At 46.2% G+C, this 21,578-nt stretch overlaps 2 protein-coding genes across 2 annotated transcripts; one reads left to right on the top strand and one right to left on the bottom strand.

Moving 5' to 3' along the window:
* The first annotated feature begins 1,779 nt into the window (after window positions 1-1,779).
* Window positions 1,780-7,899, top strand: SIRT4 (sirtuin 4). The gene is given in 6 exon segments (XM_010574577.1): window positions 1,780-1,804; window positions 4,415-4,920; window positions 5,568-5,862; window positions 7,014-7,160; window positions 7,163-7,216; window positions 7,666-7,899. Coding segments are annotated over 4 exon segments (945 nt in total). The 5' UTR covers window positions 1,780-1,804; window positions 4,415-4,420; the 3' UTR covers window positions 7,166-7,216; window positions 7,666-7,899.
* Window positions 7,900-18,651: 10,752 nt separating this feature from the next.
* On the bottom strand, window positions 18,652-20,509 carry PLA2G1B (phospholipase A2, group IB (pancreas)). Its single transcript, XM_010575682.1, has 4 exons — window positions 20,476-20,509; window positions 20,244-20,403; window positions 19,385-19,512; window positions 18,652-18,773 (listed from the first exon to the last, which is right to left on the bottom strand). The coding sequence occupies exons 1-4, from the start codon at window positions 20,507-20,509 to the stop codon at window positions 18,652-18,654; spliced, it is 444 nt and encodes a 147-aa protein (XP_010573984.1).
* Between the last annotated feature and the right edge of the window lie 1,069 nt (window positions 20,510-21,578).

The following is a 21,578-nucleotide window of genomic DNA, read 5'->3' on the forward strand; positions in this document are numbered from 1 at the left end:
CGGGAGGTGGCGTATGGGGCGGCACGGCAGCCCCCCCCACACACACACACACGGGGGGAAACGGGCTTTGCAGGGCGCGGGCTGCCCTCACCACCCCGGTGGCATCAAAGCAGAGTCACCACCCAACGATTTGGAAACCCGTTTAAACGCTTAAAACAGGCACTAACAGCCTCACGGTCATTTAAGGCTCACGAAATTGCCACGGAGAGGGTCGCGCCCCACACCTCCGCAGGGCACGGGGGCGGCAGGGATGGGCAGGGTTGGCACCACGCAAGCAGGATGCGCTTCTTCCTCGTGGTCGCAAAATTACAAGCTGCTATATACAGGCTCGGGCTCGTCTGGGCTTTGGAATAACTGTAAGAGGCAAGAAAAATGGATTTAAAATCCCTGCAATGTTTTGAACTAATTAGCAAGAGCAATTTGGAGAACGCATCTGAAAAGCAGTCCATATTACTAGAAAGAGTCCATCCTTTGTAAAATAGGCGAGCATCTAGTACCAGGCTGCTACCTTGCAGCAGTCTGGACTTCCTCCCATTTATTTGTTCTCCAGAAAAATAAGACTCCTTTGGAAGAAAAAAAAAAAAAAAAACCCTAAAAAACAACCAACACCAAACCCCTTATTGCCAGGCAATTCACACAGTTTATCATGCGATTATCAAGACCTATGTCTGCTCCAAGCAGAGAGGCACAATCAGTTCCTGCCAGGGAGCGCAGGGTAGGCAGCAAGCAGGTCAGCACAGCCCTGGGGTTGAAAACTAGCTGGGTGGTGTCAGCTCTGCAAAGCACCACCAACCACATTCACACAAGGACTCAAAAAAGTCCCCACGAGTAGCCACCCCTGCTAGCTTAGGAAGGAGGAGCTGCTGGATCAACTGGAACACACTGGAAGAAATCCCTCCCGCTTAAAGAAGTGCTGAGGGGTAGGAGCAATTGGTGCGCCCAGCGAGCGCAGGAAGGAAGTGGTGAACGGCGCTACTGGTACAAGCCCTTTGGGGGCAAAGAATTTAATCCTGAAGTGGTTTAGGGTGTCTGACTATGCCCTGGGAGAGGTCCAGCCAGATCAAAGAAACAACTGCCCTCTCATTTTTCATCCGTGCCTCCTCTGAAAGCTGAACACAGATCACTTGTGCCATGCTGACCTCTCGGGTTTTGTCCAGCCCCGCTAACTGCAGCGCAATGGACCGGATTTTCATTATTTGTCCATCCTTGCTGCCACAGGCCCTTTCCACATCTATCTGCCAACACTTTTTGCTGTCATCTCAAGTGTGCTTAACTATGAACGTCAGGACTGCCAGACAGGTCCATCTCTCCTGGGGCCAAATGTAGGTACCGAAGGAGGAGTGCCAGAACAGAGCAAATGTATCAGCCCAGCAATTTACATCTCAGGGAATTCCTGAGCTAGAAGAGATGTCTTTAACAGCCCTCAGCAGATTTTTCTTCCATTATTTGTTTAGTCACATTTTAAGCCTAAAGCCTGTTAGCATCAGTGAAAAGAAAAAATGAATGCTTTTATAAGGACAAACATCTACAATGCATTTTATCAAAGCTATTAGTTGCATTTGTATCAAATCAAATCTAATCTGATTTTATTCTTGTACGTTTCCTTGAGGGCAGCTATGAAGCTCTTAGCGTTTTCAATTTATCAGGCGTGAGGAACTCCGTTTTTTTCTCTCCTTTGAAGCACGGGAATTGTAGTCTTTGTGCTTCGGGCTTAATCTCTTTGTGAACTACATTTCCCAGAAAACCCCTCCTCCGGCAGGCCAGCCCTTTCCTTCCGCAGTCGGGCACGGCAGCATTATGAAAGGTAAGTTTTCAGGCATTATTCACCATATCACTCTTATTTCGTTAGATGCGTTCGGTTCGGCTGTTACCCCCCACTCCCCACGTAATTATTACAGCAAAAGAGACTCGGGTGACGTGGCTGTCCCTCGGAATTTCTGGCGGCCTGTAACCATTTGTAGAACCCTGTTTATATTCCACCTTGAACTTGTCCGGTCTCTTTCTGTGGAGCATCTTGGATGCGTGTTAAAAACAAACTTTAGCCTCGGATCTTGGTAGGTACATTCAAAGAGTTTCCCCTACTATATATCGTAGTTATTTTTTAATCTGAGCACTTTCATTTTAAAAGCAGCTTTGCATTTCACAGGAAATAGTCTGTCCTTTGTAAGCTTTTCCTATTTCTACACTTCACAGCAGCTCTCAAATGTATTTGTTATTTTTGCTGCTGGGCCTACCATTGCCTTCTCTCTCTTGTGGGCCAACCCATATTATATCTCCATTTCATTCTCCCTCAGAATGTTTCCTTCTGAGAGATCTTTTGATGATAAGGGACAAGAATGGAGAGTTTTCATCAGTTAAAGCAATTTAAATACTGTCAAACTGGCTTAACAGCCTTTGGGGAGCATCATGACAGAAGTTATCATCAAAGCAAATTACAGTTTATTGGGAGACTTTGTCCCTTCTAATTAATTCACATAGAAAATTAAATCTCTTCAGTGGGAATGCCCAACACAACTCCTGCTGAACAACAAGACAAAAATCATTGCAAACAGAATCTACTGCTTAGATTTAAAAAGTAATTCAGACTATGGAGGAAGTCCAGTCTTCCCTGTAATTCAACTGATGATGATGCAAAGCCTTGAGAACTGGAGATTAACTGAAACAAATCTACTCTTTGCCAGCTAGCATCAGTTTAGTATCATCGTACTTACAGCCGAACACTGAAACTTTAAATGTATTCAAATATTGTGCTATTTACTGTAAGAACTGGTGCTGGAGGGTGACTGAGGACTTGAGGCAAAGCAATTTAAATGCAGCAGGAGCCTAAAAACCACTGAAGCACAGGTTGTCAAAAGTACTTAGATGCCAGCCTTTCAGATAAGTAAGCTCACCACTTGAATACCTCTGACTTTCTCAGAGCTGCCACAGATCTCAAGCACCGCAAGTTTTCTATAGGCAGCATTTGTGAAACTGCCTACATGCTTTAACCATTTGACAGCTAACAAGCTGCACAGACCCCACCTTCAAACCACTGCCAGTAACACCTGAAAGGGATCTGCTCCAGCTGGCTGAGGACTCCCAGTGAGACCCAGTCCCTTAGCTGTCCTCCCAGTAATTTGTCATGGTGAAGGCAGAAGTATGAGTGAGCATGAATCTGCATCCAGGTGTCCCACATTACCAAGCAAGCTTTAAGCACTAAACTATCTGGGGCCTGTTGCCATGACTCTTTAGAGATCATCCCTTTTTATCAGTAAATAAAGTCCTTCCTCCATCTTCCAGATCTCACACAAGGCTCCTTGCTAAGGGATATGGTGGGAGGGAGAAATACTGGTCAATTCTCAGTACTGTTTCTTTCAAAACTTTTTGTACTTTGTATGCAAAACCATAGAGAGGCCCAGAAAAAAATAGTTTTAAAATAGCAAAATGGAGAAAGGAGAACTGCAGACTGCTAGAAAGACCAAACAAAATCAAGGTCCAAACCAATCCACTCCCATCACAACAGGTCCTCCACACAATTCCAGGCTACTTGTCAGCAAAGCCATCCTGCCTGTCCCCAACAGGCCATGCTGTTCCTCCCTTAAAGCAGGATATCCCTCCCATTCCTACCTGCCAGGCAGTTGTTTCTGCCCTGCACACATTTGGGTGATCCCTTCTCTCACCCTGTTCCTGTTGGAGAAGCAAAGCAGTACCCCTCCACCTCTCCAGTGACTCTGAGGAGGTGGTACCCACAAAGGAGGAGGTGCCAGAGCATTTAGGCAGTGTCCTAACCATCTTCAGTCTCATTTCAAGGCCTGTTCTGCACCAGGCCTTTATAAAAAAACCAGGAGTAACTCCAGTCAAGGCCTTTGTCCTGAAAAAGCAACATTTCAAGGTTGTTCTTCTCTCCCTTCCCACAACACATGCAAAGGATGGGCTAGATAGAAAGGACTGATTTGGAGAAGGCAGAATGTTAAAGAAAGCAGAGCAAGGGTCTCTTTTGGGGAGGAACCAGACAGACAGTGCCTCTGGAGTGGGGTGCTTGGCCTTCTTGCCATTTCTTCTCTGCCCTGTTGCACATACCTAGGAAAGATTCTGCATGCTCAGGTCTTTCTGGGCTCTTTACAAGTCCTCTTAGGCAGCCATCCTTCACACCAAGATAGAAGAGCAGGAATCCTGCAAGTCAAGGGTGCTAATTTTGTCCACGTGCCTTGAGCAGTCCTCAGTGTTGTCCTCTGTCAAAGCAACATACGAACACTGTCCTTGGACGGTGGGCTTTAGTTAACATTTCCAAAATAACTTGTGTTTCTTTACTAAAAAGAAAAAAGAACAAAGCATACTTATCAGCATCATTTTCCAGGGAATCCCAAGAAAATGGAATTACAGAGGTGCTCTTTGCTTTCTTTTACCTGCCATGTGTTCTGTTCTTGGCTTTTAGCTGAACATGTTCTCTGCCAGGAAGTTGTCTGGAGTTTGCAGAGCCGTCAGATTCCATCATTTCAGATCCCATTCTGTATCGAGAATCTCTCCAAACTTGGCTTTCGTGCCAGCCTGTCTTCCCCCAGATCCCGTGGAAGTAGAGGAGCTGCAGCACTTTGTTTCTAACTCCAAGAGGCTGTTTGTAATGACTGGAGCTGGAATCTCAACTGAATCGGGGATCCCAGATTACCGCTCTGAAGGTGTTGGGCTCTACGCCAGGACAGACAGACGGCCCATCCAGCATGCTGAGTTCGTTCGTAGTGCCAGTGCCCGGCAGCGGTACTGGGCAAGGAACTTTGTCGGGTGGCCCCAGTTCTCCTCCCACCAGCCAAACACAGCACACCTGGTACTAAGAGACTGGGAGAAGCTGGGGAAGCTGCACTGGCTGGTGACCCAGAATGTGGATGCCCTTCACACCAAAGCTGGGAGCCAGCGCATGACAGAATTGCACGGCTGCACGCACAGGTACTCTCTGTTGGTAAAGGGAGGATAGTTAATCCTCCGGTCTCTCATTCAGGGTGACTGACAAGCAGGTCCAGTGTTAGCTGCTGAGAAAGGAGGCAAAATGTCAATGCTATGTTCCTGGAGATGACATGTTCAAAGGTGGTGTTGGGCTGGTGTGGAAAAAAAGATCACAAAGCAGTGCTGTTCACAGCACTGCATTTAAGAAACGTGAACACCACTCCGGTTTTTTGAGCATTATTTGGATAATTTCCCTTGGAGCCTGCATCAGTCAGAATTTCCCCTTTCCTTGCTACAGCAAATATCCTCTTAGTGAAGAGGACAAGGGGATCCTGAGGATGCAAGGATTATCCAGGGCTAAGCAGAGTGTATAGTGCCAGAAGGGCCACCACAGCCTGGCTGTGATCACCCAAAGTTTCTAGATGAAAAAGCACAGCCTGAACTGGGAGAGAGGGTTCAAAGCGCTTCCTGCGGAGCATTCCTACAAAACAACAATCGGAGGTAGAAAGACAGCTCCTTGACCTGTACTATTTGGTGAATAAACATGGATAATGACGACAGACCTTCCGGGCCTTCTAAGGAAAAAGTTACAGACTCCAGATCTTCAGCTGACATGAAACTCTGCATTAAGATTTTGCTCTGAATTTCAGGGTTTTCTGCCTGGCCTGTGGAGACCAAATCTTGCGCTCTGAGCTTCAGGAGCGCTTTGAAGCTCTGAATCCTACCTGGAAAGCTGAAGCGTTTGGTGTGGCTCCAGATGGGGATGTCTTCCTGACAGATGAGCAGGTGCGTAATTTCCAAGTCCCAGCCTGCAGTAAATGTGGCGGAATCCTGAAGCCCGACGTGACATTCTTTGGAGACACGGTGAGCCGGGAAAAAGTGAATTTTGTGCACCAACGCCTGGCAGAATCAGACTCCATGCTGGTGGCAGGATCCTCTATGCAGGTAAGCAGGTCTTCCTCCCACACTGCATTCCTATTTCTGTGCTACTCTGCCTGCAACAATCCTTGGTCCCACAATTTAGGACTGCTATTTGCTTGTGGATCAAAACAGCCTCTTCAGAGCTTCTTTGTATTTTATTTTTACTGTGGTTGGAATCTGGCTTCACAGTTGGCCTGGTTGGCTTCCCTGGCACTCTATTGCCAGTCTACTTCATGCCGCTATAAATAACTCCATTCAGACCCCTCTGTGCTACCTCCTCCATCAGAATATAGTAAATTCACAATTGCCCATAAAGCCAAGATACCTGATACAATTCAGTCCTGAAGAGATCACCACCCCACATTTTTTTGCTTGAATTTTTGAGCCTTTGGCAGCTTTCTAGGCCTCACGGCACACTGTGTGAAACACCAGATTTTAGGACCTCTAATTCCTAATTAAATTCTCAATAAGAGAGCAGAAATATCTCTGCTTGCTGCTTAGGATTGTCCTTTGTATCACAATGTGTTTTCTCCATTAGCCTCTTACCTGTAAGGTAAGGTAGTGTAGAAACCCCTGTTGTTTAACCCATAGAAGCTTTTGGACTAGAGTTTGTATAAGAGAAATTTTTCCAGGAACAAGTTCTATTACATTAAAAAAAACTCCACTCTAACGCCTCCCAGAACAAGATAAAACCAAGGCTGCCTGATTGTGATTCTCTTGGCTTCAGGATATTGGAGACAAATTCCTTGAGCTTGCACTTCTTAAGCTTATAATCCTTTGTACAGGAATGATTGAAATGCCTTAGGTTCATTCTTGTACCTAAGCTGGGCCATGTGAGAATCATCAAAGTAGAAGCATTTAAGTACCTATGATAACTAATAAAAACTGCTGCAGAGATTTACTAAAAGACAAGGACATTTCCCTTCAATGTACTATGAAGTTTTGGTTTCTATGAAACTGCAAATCCTTCACTGACAGAGGTTAAAAGCTGTTCTTTTCTGTGCACTCCTGAAAGAAGAAATTTCCTACCTGAATTCAGTGCAGTTGCCCAACACAGCATGTACATACAGCCCCGTTTCCCACTGCTAACAGCAACTATTTTACTTCCTTACTCCTTTCTGTAGCTCTTCTTTTGCCTAAGCTGCCAGTAATTTTGTCTTCTGGTATTCCTGCAGGTATACTCTGGTTACAGGTTTGCTCTTGCTGCCTGGGAGAAGCAGCTACCAATTGCGATCCTTAACATTGGGCCTACAAGGTTAGATCACTTTGCATCCTTAAAACTGAATTCCCGCTGTGGAGAGCTGCTGCCTTTGATTGTTGTACATGACCCAACAAGATGAGCTTCAGTAGCTATCAGGAGTAAACTTATTTCTACAAGGTGAGTACCTTCCCTGGTCAGTTACCTTACAGGGTAAGAAGATGGGTTCCCATCAAATGCTGGGACTGAGATGTGCTGACTGAAAATAAGTTCCCACAGTGTGCACCAAAACATGGCTGTAAATTTTCACCTGTAACTGGTGTGCTCTGATGGGCCATGATACTGTTTCCCATGATCATAAACAAAGAGCATACTAAGTGTTAATGCTCCCAGAAAACTGGGCAAGCCAGGAGACTCAGCAGTGTGGAGTTCCAATCCATTTCTCACAATCAGAAAACTACAGGGATTCATCTGCAGATTCAGAGAACCTGATCAACACTGCTGCCTTTGCAACTGACAATTCAAAACCTGTGCCTGGCTGAATTGATCCAGCTAATCGTAATCAAAACACTGCTGTTTAAAATAATCAATTCCACCTATAAAGCAGCTTCTTCCCTCCACTCCTGCAGGACTCGTCATCTCAAAAGGGGAAAACCTCAATCTAAGAGGCAGCTGTGAGATCCAATGCATGGCCCCTGATGACACCAGGAGAGGGCAGCAAGCCTCACACATGTCGACCTGACCAGTTCTCTCCATTGAAACCATCTCCACTTACCAGGAAACAGGGTGATGATGAAAAAAGTACTTTTCTGCCTTACCTTGCCATTGTAAACAGTCCCTTTTCTTTTCTGGGACAGGATAATCAGACTACCATATCTGAGAACAAAATACCTTTCTTAAAATTGTCCCCAGAGAAGAATGAGGGACAGGGATTTTAACCAAGTAACTTAAGGCTATAGCACAGGAGGGCAATGTGGAAAACCACGGTAACTGCTGGAAGATCCAATACCACTAGCAGGCAACTGTGCAGTGTGCAAAGAGGAAAAGGAGGCAAGAGGAACTGCTGTCGTCATTTAAAAAAAAAAAGGGGGGGGGGGGCAAAATAGAAGCTGAACAAGAGCACTGCTCTTTTAGGAGATTATTTGAAAGCACAGACTATAAGGCTGATGTCTTCCAGCAAGGAGATAAAGTCAGCATTTCTCTCAACTGTCAGCTGACAAGCTAAACTGCTTACTATCTGAACCCTTTAAAAATTATATATTGTTGAGATGCCAGAGGAGTTACTTTAAGCTAATCTGAACAGCACTGCTTTCAGTGTGGCTGTTACATTTTCCAGAATGTGTTTTTTGAAGATGTTATTTAATTAATGAATAGCTAAGAAGTGAATTAAAATTGTTTACAAGATTTATACTATTTGCATTGTAATTTCCTCTCCCTCCTATGATTTATATAAGTACAGTCTCAATAGCCAGTTTAGATTCATTTTTTCCATTCCAAAAATGCAGGATGTAATTACTAACAGCTGATGAATTAAGAGAGAAATACAGTTTAATCTGTACAACAGGTCTCCCTCAGGAGGTAATCTCAAGCTATTAATAGATGTAATTTTCCACACTCCAAACAGGAGATCCATCACTACTGGGTGTAACCATTTATTTGTTGATCCTTAGGGTGGTAACGTAAGCCATATTAAACCATTTCTGGAGTAAAAGACAGAATCTTGTCCAGACTAGAACACTAAATTTTTGACCCAACCATCTGCATGAATCTACTGCTCTCCTTCTGGCTATGAGGGAGATTAATTGTTGTGGTCTTTCAAATGCCTCAGTCCTACTCTTCACATAACATGTCCTGTATTAATATTTTGACAAGAACTGTAACAAGCAGTTGGAAGCAAGGATGCCAGAGTCATCTGCTAAAAGGTCAAGCAGCAAAGCAAGGACAACTGACCACATGACGCAAAGTTCTTTTCCACTTTGTTGTTGATTCAAATCCATGTCAGGCAGGAGCAAGTAAAGCACAGAACCTAAGGGATACTTAGGCACCCAATTTCTGCAGAAGGTAGGGGGAATTAAGATACTTAACGCATTTCAAGATTTGGCTATTATGGATCAGAGGAGAGATGGCTTCACTTAGAAGCCAAGCGAGATAAATTCAGGACCCCTACCTGCATTCTGCTCTCATTTGATGGACATCCCACTTTCCCGCGAGTTAGGTATCTGGTGTTTGGTAGTGAAGAAAGCTCACAGATGTCTCTCCATCTTTAGCATAGTACAGCTGTCCTGCTAACCAAAGCTTTTGCAGAAACCATTGCTAAGGCATAGCAGACTCTCCACACACAGCCAGGGAGCTTGCACAGTGTTTATTCACATAGGTTCTTCCATGGAAGACGACATTTATGCCTCCTTAGCAGAGGAACTGGGGCTGGCTTTCTCAGTATCGGTGTCATCTTCTGCACCAACTTGGAACTTGTATGACATAGGTGTGTTAAAAACAGAGGCTGCAGGTTTAGTGCCAGTAGAGCCAGCATTTTGAGAAGTTGTGGGAGCATTGCCAAGAAGCCTAAAACAAGAAAACATTTCCAGTGAGAACTTGGCATTAGCAATGTGACTAAACCTCCCACATCTATCCCTGTCTCTTCTCCAGTTCAGCAGCTGAGCCTGTGGGAGAGGAGTCAGGGTGTCTCTTCAGTATCACTAATAAATGAGTCATGTTACCCTGACCCTCCACTGATTACACTATATACTTCTAAGACACTAAGACAATGACTTACAGTAAATGAACATTACAGTAAATTTCCTGTGTGTGGTTTATTACTATATGTTAATGAGTACATATACAACAAGTATATGAGGCTGAGACAGGAGTTCCCTTTTTTTTTTCTGCTAAGCTAATCCAGCACTACTAAAATTGACTTCTTTTAGAGCAGGATCAGAGCACTTCACCTCTTAGCATGTTCCCCAGGACACCACTGAGAAGTAAGTTCACTCAACTGAGAAATGCCAGAGAAAGCCTAAAGTTCCTACACCAAAAGCCAGATCTGCATCACTCTAATGCTGATTGACACCTTCCCCTTTCACTCCTGGGGGACTGTTTTTGTGGGAAGATGCAATGCAGAGAGATAACAGCTATCAGAAGGTAATGATGTCATTGCAGGTAGCTAGCAAAGACCTACCCTGAGATGTTCGTGTTTGTCAGCTTACTGATGTAGTTACCAGCCTGGAGGGAGTTACAAAAACCTCCAGGGTTGAGCACTATAGGATGTTAATTAGCCATGCTGTGGGAAAACAACAAACTCAGTAAAAGAACTGACCTAGTGTTCAGCTTTATTCTCTCAGCCTATGCAGAATTTGCAAGGGAGGAGGATTTTAAAAAGGGGAGAAATATTGTTCCTAAAAGACTAAACAAAAGGACGGTAATCTTTGTGTTACTGGCTGAAACTAACAGGAAAAGAGTGTTACAGAGCCTGAGCAGTGTTCTCTTCCCCCGTCACCAGGAAGGAAACACAGATCCTTTCTATCTATCTACCTTGTCTGCTTTAAGCCAGCCTTATCCTCCACATGATTCAATCCTCTCCTACCTTTTCTGGCTCACTGTTGTTAGACCAGTCCACCAGTATTTTACATCAGGCCTTGAAGTTGTAGCTCTGTCCACCTATGCATGGCAAAAGTACACATCAGACAACAGCACAAGGACGGGTTTTTTTACCATGAAATCAGCTGAATCAACAGCTTATGCTCTTCCCTTTTTCTTACAGCTGTTCCTACTGGGACAAGCTCTTGAGGTCTGGATATTGAGAGTGTCTTACAATAGATTCTTCTGCCACTCCTCTAAAAGTGGGGTCGGAGTTACCCAAAGCAAACAAAAACTACTTCCTATGTGGCAAGTCTTGCCTTTATTTCTGGGCAAATTCTCAGAGCAAACTTTGTAATTGAGTCCTGCAGCCTGGGAAAGATATTTCATATACTGTGTTCCAGTGAGGGCAGCACAGACTGCAGATGGCCCGGAGGACTTGTGCCTGGTGGGTATGGTGTTAAGTGCAGCCTCCCATATCTTACAGTCAGATTGCTCCTACTGACAAACATGCTTACTCACGACTTCTGGAAAAGGACCAAAGACCCTGGGCATGGTGAACTTGGGAGATTCAGGAACCTTGGAGTGAAGGCAACTAAATCCACCTTCTAGAGTGTGCTTCTTCCCCCATGGCTGCCTTGGATGTTGCCCTTTCCCAGTCTTTGCAGCTGTGAGGAGGAAAAAAAAAAAAAAAAAAAATATTTCAAACCAGTGCCACCTTACTGGTTTCCTCAGTCTATTCATTCAAAACCTGGGGCTTGGGCAGGACAGATGGAGTCTTCCTCTAACATAACCTGTCCTCGGGCAGCCCCAGGTAAACAGCAACTGAAAGCTACAGTTCTAGGAGGCTGTCTAGAGTTAATGGGAAAGGAATGAGGAGGGTGTCAGCCGAATGCCTGAAGTCAGAGTTTATCACTACTCCCAGCCATTCTCTGTGGTGTCTCAGTGCAGGGGTTTTGAGATCTGAATTAACTTGGCCTTAGCAATTGTGGTTTTAGACTACAGAAAAGATAATAGTGGTGAGAGAGTACATTTACGATAGAGGACTTTGCCTCTCCAGTCCTACTGGTCTGGCCATTTTCATCACCAACAGATACTGTGAAAATACCTTTCAGATGCCACATTCCTCCTGGCTGATGCTTTCTTTCTGTAGGGACAGGAAATTCTGGTACATGGGCTGTTAAACAGCTTTGATTTGTTTGGTTGGAGCCTTAAGAAAGAGGTGGATGATGCATTTGGAATAACACCACAAAGGAGGAAAAAGATTAATGGGCTCCTATTGTATTGGTTCTGTGAGCTTTTCTAACTGCAAGGGTGCCCAACAGGGGCTGCACAGCTGAGTGCTCTGTCACCTATGCACCCAGGTCCTGATAGATACAGGAAATCATGCAGGGGACACAGAGGGACAGTAAGAAATTCATACCCACTCACCTCAAAAGAGCAATTGTGCAAGCAGGTAACAATTACTAAGGCTAAAAAAAAAGAGGGGGGGGGGAAAAAAAAAAAAAAAAAGGAAAAAGCATTTTGTGTTAGAGGGCCTCATGATATAGAGCTGTGACTTTTACACACTACAAGCAAGCGGTTTTGAGTGAATGACCTAAGTGCTGCTTGCCCTTGCCAAGACCCAGACAACATATGCAGCTTCAGCATATGCAAATCAGAAATGGTGCCTTTTTGCTAATAAAAGAGGATTTCTGGGACATTCTGCTATTCCTTTATCAGAAGACTCTTGCAAAAAAAAGAAACGTATAGAAAGATTTAGACACATGCTGCACCCAGATTTCCAGTGTGATCCCATATCTTCACATTGGCAAGGGCCAAGGAGAGGAAAATCCAACTGGACCTCTAATTCTAAAGACTGAATATCTGCAACAAGTCAATCTGTGCCCCAGAGTTCACAGTTTGACACAAACTTCTGCTGGTGGGAGGGTGACAGTGCTTGGCTTCTCACTCAGGCAGGTGGCATATGACAAAAATCACATTATACCCTCCCCTATTTAGGACTTGGCATGACAGAACTTAATTGGGTTTAACAGCCAAGTGCTGTGTCTGTGCACAGAACTGGCCATGGCTGCAGCAAGGCTCCTTGTCTCTCTGTGCACCTACTACTTCTACAATAAAGAAGCTGTGCCTGCAGGTAAGAAAAGCTGGAGGATCCTCAGGAAATTGAGGCTATCACACAAGTGGGATTAAGGCTGCCTTCTCACTAAGATGAGTCCCTTTGTTGCTTGGGGAAAACAGCATTGGAGGTGAGACAAGCAGCAAATGCTTTTTGATGCGTTTTCACAGCTTAGCATGAAGGGGGAATAACAACCTCCATTTATTGAGCTGCACGCAGCCAAATGGGTTGAAGACAATTCCTAAAGCTCTGCCAGATTTATGGTGATTGGTCTATGCAGTCAGAGGGAAATCTGGAGCTGTGAAGAGCTGATCAAAGAAGAAAGTTTGTTTTAAATGGGGTGATGAAACATGGAGCTTGTGTCTCATGAAAACCACCCCAAAAAAATCCAGGAAATAAGTTTTAGTGATGCCCTGCAAAATGGAAGATAAATCAGATGACTCACAAAGCAAGTGAATATTTATCTCCTACAGAAACTTGCACTTGCAGGAAGTGGTTTCTGCTCAGGTGGTGATAAAAAGAAAAAGAGGGACATACAATACTGTATCCAGCAGCAAAACTGTTGATCTCGGCTATTATCTTCTAGAAAAGACCACAGAAAGCCAGCCACCTTTCTGGTGCTTTCCCTAAGCTCCTTCTGCAATTCACACCGGCATTTTCCATGGTGAGAAGCATGTGGGAGCCGCAAGCAAGGCAGAAGGGGCATTTCAGAGAGGTGTGGCCTGAACCACTCCTCCCACCAGCACCCTCCAGTGACCAGAACCCGGTAACACTGCATGGCCTTTCCCTCTCCAGCTTGTCCTATTAACTTAATCCTCTGCTGAAGTAGTCTACTAAATACCTTTAGGCTGTTACCAAACCCACAATGCCACTACTTCGCAGTTACAAAAACAAGACAGTGCTTGCACGCAGCATTTAGCAGATGAATCATCTCAACCACTTTATAGGGAAGGAGGTATAGCCGCCCATAACGGGCAGAGAAGGCCTCACCCTCCTTTTATGGCATTTACTACTGGGACACAGAAGAACTGGAGTCAGCAGTAGTTGCCCTACTGGTCGCTGCAGCAAAGCTACTGCTTGGCATATTGGGGAAGGGATCAGATGTTCTTCTTAGCAGCCTTTTGCCTACCTCTCCCATGCAGACATGGTCTGAGGGAAGCATGCACTAGTCACAGGCTAAAGCACCAGGAACAGGGAACAAATAGCCTGTAAGTTCACCTCATCCTCACTGCAAAGACATAACAGCAGTTCAAGGAGGTAAGGATGCACGACAGAGCAGTTAAATCAACAGAACATTTAGGCTCTTTCCAAACAGAAGTATGCAGTTCAGCTCAATGGGGCACAAACAGCTGAGCATCTAAGCATTTGCTCAGCAAGCCCTCACAACTAGGAAGTCAGGTTCAAGACCTGTCCTTGTACACACCGTTGCAAGCCACCACCTCTGCTCCCTCACTTGTAACACTCTCCACCTATATTCAGTTCTCTTTACATTATCTTAAAAACACTTCCGCCATCTATTAAGCTAGGATAAATTGCATGCTCTCCTCTGTACTGCAAGTAACTGCTCTACAAACAGCCACAGCAGAAACACCATATCTGTACACAGTGGTATTGAACCTGCGCTTTTCTCTCCAGGTGGCAAAACAGCATCTGGCTCTGGGAGCAAGTTCTGCCAGGCATGTTTTAGTAGACATGAGCAGTCTAACACAGTCCAGAAAGTCACTGAAAATGGCAGAGACAAGCAGGGTAAAGTTTTCTGTGTTCCAGTCCTCAATAAACAGTCATTGGTCTCTCAAAATTACCATGAGAAAAAGTATTCTGAGCCTTATTCAGATCTCCATACTGCCTCTGTCTTTCCAAGAACCATTCTCCACAATAAAATAGGGTAAGAGAGGGTGACCTAAGAGACATATATGGGTCCCCACTCTATACCAACAGCAAGGACCTTCCTTAGCAGCCCACCAGTAGGCCAGCCATGCACACCCAACACACAGCAGAGTTTGTGGTGCACTCTCTTTAATAGCTGGTTATTTCAGCTGATATCAGCAGAGCAGAGTGACTGGCTTTGCAGGATTTCTGCACATCACAGACTTCTCCGTGTCTAGCAGGGTTGGCTATTCCCAAACTACAGCTTGGTGGGCTACAGGAGATTTTTGGTGCTGTGTACACAGTGTAAGTATCACAGTTCCTCACATCAGGGCACACAGGCGGTGTCCAAGATGCTGCAGGCGAATGACAGGCTCCATAGGAGCTGGGGGTCAGCCGAGGGAGTGGGGAAGGACCTTCAACAGTCTGCAGAGAGGAGAGAGAAGCAGGGAAAAGCAGCTCTGCAACAGCTGGCATATGAACCACACAGGATTTGATTTATTGCTCCATAAGGGCCTTGCCCCCAGTGATACCAAACTGCAGGAACAGTCAGTGCTGAATAGGAATAATTGTCTAACTTCTGTATTGGTCTATATATACACCCACTATATGGCCTGAAAACCAAAAATCAGGCATTCAGCTTGGAGCCAGAGCAGCAAATATCAAACAAGGACCTCAGTTCCTCTCCTAATTTAAGGGAGTTTTGATACTAACTTCAACAGCAGTAAGCTCTTGGTCCAAAAAGAAAGTCAAAGTAATATTTTCAGTTAAACGGGAAGGGTTTGTAATACCCTTCACTGGATGTGTTGTTTTCTGTATCTTGTTTGCAGAACACTCTGGCCGTAAAAAGTGCTTTTGTAATGCTGGATATTAATTACTCAAAAACGTTCCCCCGTCTATTCTAACACACATTTCTGCTCCAAAAGATGCATATTCTTTGTGTCTCTTATTTTCTGGGGCAGCCAGCCCCAGAGGCAACAGGATAGCCAACAGGTGCACAGCAGAGGAAAGCTTTAGTAGTGTTGCCCAGGGGACAGGGCACTAGGCTTGGAAGGATGAGACCAGAGTGAATTCTCAGTCCTTTGATCAATCCAGAAGTCACACTGTGACATTCAGAAAGCCACTTCACCTCTCTGCATCTGTTTTCCGTAATGTAATAGACATAAGACTGTGGCCCATGCCTCTTTGTAAGGTATTCTGAGGTCTACTGAGAAAAAGCATGAAAGACATGGTAGATAAACAGTATCACTATTCTCCCCGAGATCTTTCCTGAATTATCAGGAATGAAACTGCATAGGAAGGTGAAAGGCAGAGTCAAGCCAGCTGGGGTTTAAAACCACTGTTCCAGGTAAAGGTATCTGCGATTCTGTGTGCAGACCCCCATCCTTTCCCTTCCCACTAAGGAAAAATACCCAATTACCACATTCTGCACTTTTTCCCTTCTGCATCACTAAACAGTGGCAGAGAAGAAGAAAAGCTGAGCCTGAGAGGAAGAGCAACAGTACAAGCATCTAGTATTAGTCTCCAGGCCCAAATAAAAACTGAAGCACGGTCATTACCATGAGCGTAGTTGTTCACTCTCTGCATGTCTTGTCTCAGCTGGAGTACTTTCTCTTTCATCTCTGCAATGCCCATATAGTTAGAGTAATTCAGCTCTCCCTGCAGAGCCCAAAAAATCTTGGCCTAGAAAACAACAATAGAGAAAAGGAAGATAAGACACTGAGACTTTACTTCTGCAACATAAGCCCACAGAGCCACCATCCCTCCAGCATCTCACACGCCAGCTGCAATGGCTGCAGTGTTGTGTGTAGGGCTTCAGAGCTCCCATGCTTGCTGAGCACAGGGATACCTTGTATTTCAGGTACTCTGTTTCTGGTCTTGGAACAGAAATACAGACCGGCATGGCAGAAGATCTTCACATACACTTTGTACTCCCCATAAGCTGGCAGCAAGTCAGTTCAAGCAATCACAGGCCTGCTCTTAGATTCTTTCCACAATGTTCCTCAAAGCCCTAAAGAGCAACTTTGCACAACCCCTTCAACCTCCCCACCCATGCCATTTTTTTAGGGCCTGCCACTTTACATTCCCTGTGTATGGGCTCGCTCAGGAGGCTGTTTAAATTTACTGTTAAGTCTTCGCACCACCAAAGCGGCATGTAAATGAGAAGCATGATCAAGGGACCAAACATAAGTGCAGCCTTATAAAAATCCGTATGGAGTAAGACAGATATAGAATGAATTGGTGCCTTCATCTATCCATTGAGTTTATCTAGGGAATGCTAGCATGCCCCAAATGCTGGATGCCAGGAGTAGATAACCTCAAATCTAGAGAGTTCCTACTACAGGGAAAATTTACACCAAGTTTCTGATATGGTTCCAACTGCACCCCAGCTCTCTACCCTGCTTGTGATGATACAGCTCAGAAGTACAGTGTTTCTTCTAGATAGCGATGGTATTTTCTCTACAATGGGATTTATCATTTATCACGACAAAGGGATTTCAGTAACTTTTACTTAGGACCTTTACTGCTCTACAAACAATGATTTCAGAATCAAAGCTAGTGTGTTAGGACAGGAGACCTCATCTTGTGCTTCCAGCCCTAGGAATGATTCCTCTTAGCCGTATGATGGGAGTGCATCCAGGATCCTCAGGTTTTCTGTGGACAACCCCAAGAGCTCAATGTTTCCAGAAAATTCATGTACACAAACACCCAAGGAAAACTAAGTAACAAATATTGGTACAAAACTAGGACCCAGTCTGCCTTAAGATGGAGTATCCAGCTGAGACACTTTTTTTTTTTTTAAAAAAGAACAAAATGCAATATACCATCTTATCTCATTATCACTCTAATTCCCTCAAAGATCCAGTGACCTTCACTAGGAAGGCATTGCAAGTACCTTCAAATAAGATATCAAGCCAGCTTCTTCCTTCTCCATCTGTTTCTGCTTTCTCAGAGCCCTCTCACAGATCCTTGGGTTCTGCTCCATGTTTGAGTACAGTTCACGCAGGCATTGCTGGGTGTACGACAAAGATTGCTCCTCAAATTCCTCTAAGGAAATCAGCTTGCAAAATGATATACTGAGGGGATACTCGTTGTCAAACTCATCCAAGATCTCCATTCTGTACCTGATCAAAGATGACAGGGTGGGATGAATGCTCTCCTTCAGCTGGTGGAGGCAATAGAGCTGTTTTCTGGTGATGAACCAGGACCTTCCTCCTGCCCTGTCAGCAATCAGGGGCATAAGCAGCCCCTGCCACAGGAGCTCACCAACACCCTCCTGAAAGCCTCTGCCAGTAAAACTGCCTCTGCAGCACGATGGCACCAAGTCTGGGCGGAAGCTTTGGCGCAGGACCTTGTCAAGACAGAAAAACTAGGGCAGATACTGTCCCTCAGAGGGGCTCCCCGCCCTCCCCTGACTTCCAGGCCAACATTACCTCTTTCCCTACAGCTCCTGACCAGCAACAGCACCAGGCAGGGGAAGACCTCCCCAGGGTAAGCACACAGGGGTCTCTCAGAGCAGCGAACAGCCAGACAAACGGCTCAAGCCCCTCAGATACGCACCCACGCGAGGGGCAAGCTGCGCTGTAGCTAACGCGTGGGCACCCGGAGGAGCAGTGCCTCGCTCACCGGGAGGGCGAAGGCAGGGCCGCCCTGAGGAGACCCAGGCGGGATGGAGCGACACCCACCCCCGCCTCACCTCAGCCCGCCGGCACTCTGAGGGGAGAGGGCGGGGCTCGCGCCCTCAAGGCAGGGAAGGGGCGGGGCTGCCCCGCGGGGCGCACCTGCTGGCGGCCTCGCGCCCGCGCCGCTTCCAAGGGCCAATCAACGAACGCGGCGGGCGGCGGGGTGGGGGGCGCCGCACGCGCCACAATGGACCGTGGGCAGAGGGGGCGGGGCCTCTCCTCAGCCTGGTCCCCGCCCTCCCCTCGACGCCCGCCCCGCTTTCCCCTCAGCGCGGCGCAGGGAAGAGGCGGGAGGCGGCGGGTGGTTGCGAGGCGTTTATTAGTGAGAGGCCGCTGCCGGCCTTTTGTAGCCCTGAGGGGCAGGATGAGGAGGACTAGTGGCAGTATTTCTCGGTGTCCAGCCTGTTGTGCTCGGGATTGTAGGGCGCCTTGGCGAAGCACATGGCAGCCGTGCGGTCGCAGTTGCAGACGAACATCCCGCACTCGTGGTTCTTGCCTGGAGGAGAGAGCAGGAGCGGTCAGACCCCGCAGCTCCTTCACCAGGCACGGCAGTGACTCAGGCAGGCAGTCCTGCTGCCGGGGCATAGCCCTTTGCTGCCCTCAGTTTGGGGGTGTACATGCTTCTCCCCGCTAACCTCCTGGCCCCAAAGCTGTGTGCTCCGGCCCAGAAATCTCCTTGCTTCTTCCTTCCCTGAAATTCTGTTTGCCAGCCTATCTGCTACTTACCTCTGTTCCAGAGCCCTGTAAAAGCTCCACCATTAACATTAGAGATGCTTGGCAGAAGCTGTGTAACGCTGCCTGGTTAGCGTGTTGATCTCTTATATACTGCCATTAAAGTACTACAGGGACTCAATCCCCTGAAGAGGGGACAGGCTTCCCTACGTACTGCAATACCATATATTTTAAGAAACTTTTAAGTTGTGTGCTATATGGAGAACATTCACCCTGGTGCCCGTGTGAGGTGCCCCGTTTATAAGAACCAGCTGCCCGGCAGGGACTTGCACTGCGCCCTCCTGCCGCAGAATCACGGAGCGTAACGTAGCTCCATTCCTTCAGAAGAGAGACTGGAGTAATGTTTGAAGTGGAGTGACATGGAAGTGGACTTACTGTTACATGTGATCTGCCCCTTGGAGCAGCTGAACCTGTACAGCTCTGTGTAGGGATTGTCCAAGATGGATCTGCATGCTTCTAGTTTACGTGCCCGCGAGTAGCACTCATCGTGTGCTTGACAGCACCTGGGAAACAGTGAGGAAAAGGTCAGAAAATACCAGAAATGCAAACTCAGCTGACCTGTAAGACATGTAAATACACTAGTATTGCTTTGACAAGGCACTGGGGAAAAAAAAAGATACTGAGTGATAAGAAAGCAGACACGAAGGACCTCAAAGGGACGCGGTTCTGCCAGCTAATGGTCCAAGAGGTGTCTGGTACACGTGTACTTACTGGAGCAGCTTCACAGTTGTCTATTGGGCACCGGGAAAGCAAAAGCCAGCATTTACCCTACACACCCCATCAGTGCCTGGTAGCTGAAGAGCTGACAGCCGACACAATTCACTGCACCTTGGCTATCAGACTTGTGTGATCTCTAAACTGCCCAAGCCCCTTCTTAGCATTTTGCAGCCCAGCCCTGCACACGTTGATGGTTGTGCACTGGGCAGTGTGTGCAGAGCTGCATCCCAGCTGCTGGCACGGCACTGCTGAAACAAAAATGCTGGAATGAGTGCGGTGTAGTTGCCACAGAAGGGAAAACAGAGTCGCTGGGATTATATTTTATCTTAATAATAAGGCATCAAGGTGTGATACTACACATCCTTTTTTCCTGGAATCAATCTTTGAGAGAAAGCTTCATTCACAGCAGCCAGAGAGTTTTGTGAACATTTATAAGCAGGGTCAGCTGAGACGAAGCAGGCGTGCAGAACCATGCACAAGCAGGGAAAGAGGTTTGTAAAAGCAGAGTCTTATAAACCTGTCAAGCTCATCCACTGGAGTCCCACTGCCTCCCAAGCCGCAGTAGCAGCCGTAGTCACCGAATTCCAGCAGAGGATGGCTGCCTGGGATGGTGCATTTGATCATGCTGCGAAGCTCCCACACGGCCCTGGGTGAGACAGCAGCACTGGCTGCGCCCACTGAGAAGAGATACAAAGGTTAGAGTTAGGCATGGTGTTACCAGTCCGGGGGGGTGAGTGCCACCTACGCACCAGACAGGAGGAAAAGCAGGGCCAAGGACTTCATTCTCAGAGGACTTACAGAGACATTGGTGCTAAAGAAAATGCAGCCCTTTATATGACAACCTCACCTTGACATGGGTATGAGATAAACAAGCCAGTATTTATGTTACTAAATGGAGACTTCTTCGATTGGAGGCTGTGGGCAGCAGGTTCTGACATGACCCGTTGAAGGCCAGTGGAATTAAAATCTACGAAAGCCAGGAAGGCAAATATTTGCTCTCTAGATTTTTGCTATTAAATTCTTTCAATGCTACTATTAAAAACCAGCCTGAAAGATCTGAAGACTTTTAAGGGCTCTCTACTAAAAAATAGTAGCAGTGTGGTAGTTATGCTGGAAATTGCTGGCACACAAATAACCACCCTACTAATACTGGCATCCTCTTTTTTATGGTATCCCACTTATTAATCCTGTACCTCTCCATGAATTGTCCTGTCCTAGTTTAGAGAATAAGGTACAGGTCATCCACTCTCCCCAAATGACCCTTTCGCACGAGCTGAACTGAGGACAGTTCAAGCTGTTTTTTACTTTGAAGCCATAGAGGAGAAGGAGGTACTACTAGGCAAGAAACAGGAGCCAAGCAACATGGAAAGCCTCTGTATCTAGCTTAAACAAGGAGTAGTGTCTGTTTTCACATGACCTTAAGGGACTTACACTGGAAACGAACTGGGCTTAGAAGTTTCAACATACACAGCAGACTTCAGTTGCTCAGAGACGGCAGTTTCTCTTTCTCCAGCACCAAAGCAGAACCCAGTTACGCCCTTTGGCTCTCTATTCCAAGGTATAAGGCCAGTTAGCAAGCCTTGAAATAAGATCAAAAAATGGGTAAGAAAAACCTTCCTGGAGTCAGCCAGGGGTTAAGTCCAAAATACTGCACTTACATTCAGACCCCAGAGGCTCTAACACCGTCAGGGCTACAGGTTTGGCATTTTTACACACCCAAGAAGTAGATCCTAGACTGGTCACTTGATAGTCAGAGTGCATTTATTTCTAAAGCACCAAGCAAGCCTTCAGTTTTTGAGAGCAGAAGAAGAGGCACAGCCCACCTTTTCGTAACAGCCTAATATGCCAGAGT

The sequence above is a fragment of the Haliaeetus leucocephalus genome, unplaced genomic scaffold, assembly GCF_000737465.1.
Source record: "Haliaeetus leucocephalus isolate CR32 unplaced genomic scaffold, Haliaeetus_leucocephalus-4.0 Scaffold13, whole genome shotgun sequence".
NCBI lineage: Eukaryota > Metazoa > Chordata > Aves > Accipitriformes > Accipitridae > Haliaeetus > Haliaeetus leucocephalus.

What these genes read in the sequence shown, in the direction of transcription:
- PLA2G1B (XM_010575682.1), bottom strand. Translation starts at nt 20,509, where the DNA reads ATGAAGTCCTTGGCCCTGCTTTTCCTCCTGTCTG. An exon ending in CCTGCTTTTCCTCCTGTCTG is followed by an intron (nt 20,404 to 20,475) that starts GTGCGTAGGTGG and finishes ATCTCTTCTCAG; the next exon opens with TGGGCGCAGCCAGTGCTGCT. An exon ending in CCAGTGGATGAGCTTGACAG is followed by an intron (nt 19,513 to 20,243) that starts GTTTATAAGACT and finishes ACTGTTTCCCAG; the next exon opens with GTGCTGTCAAGCACACGATG.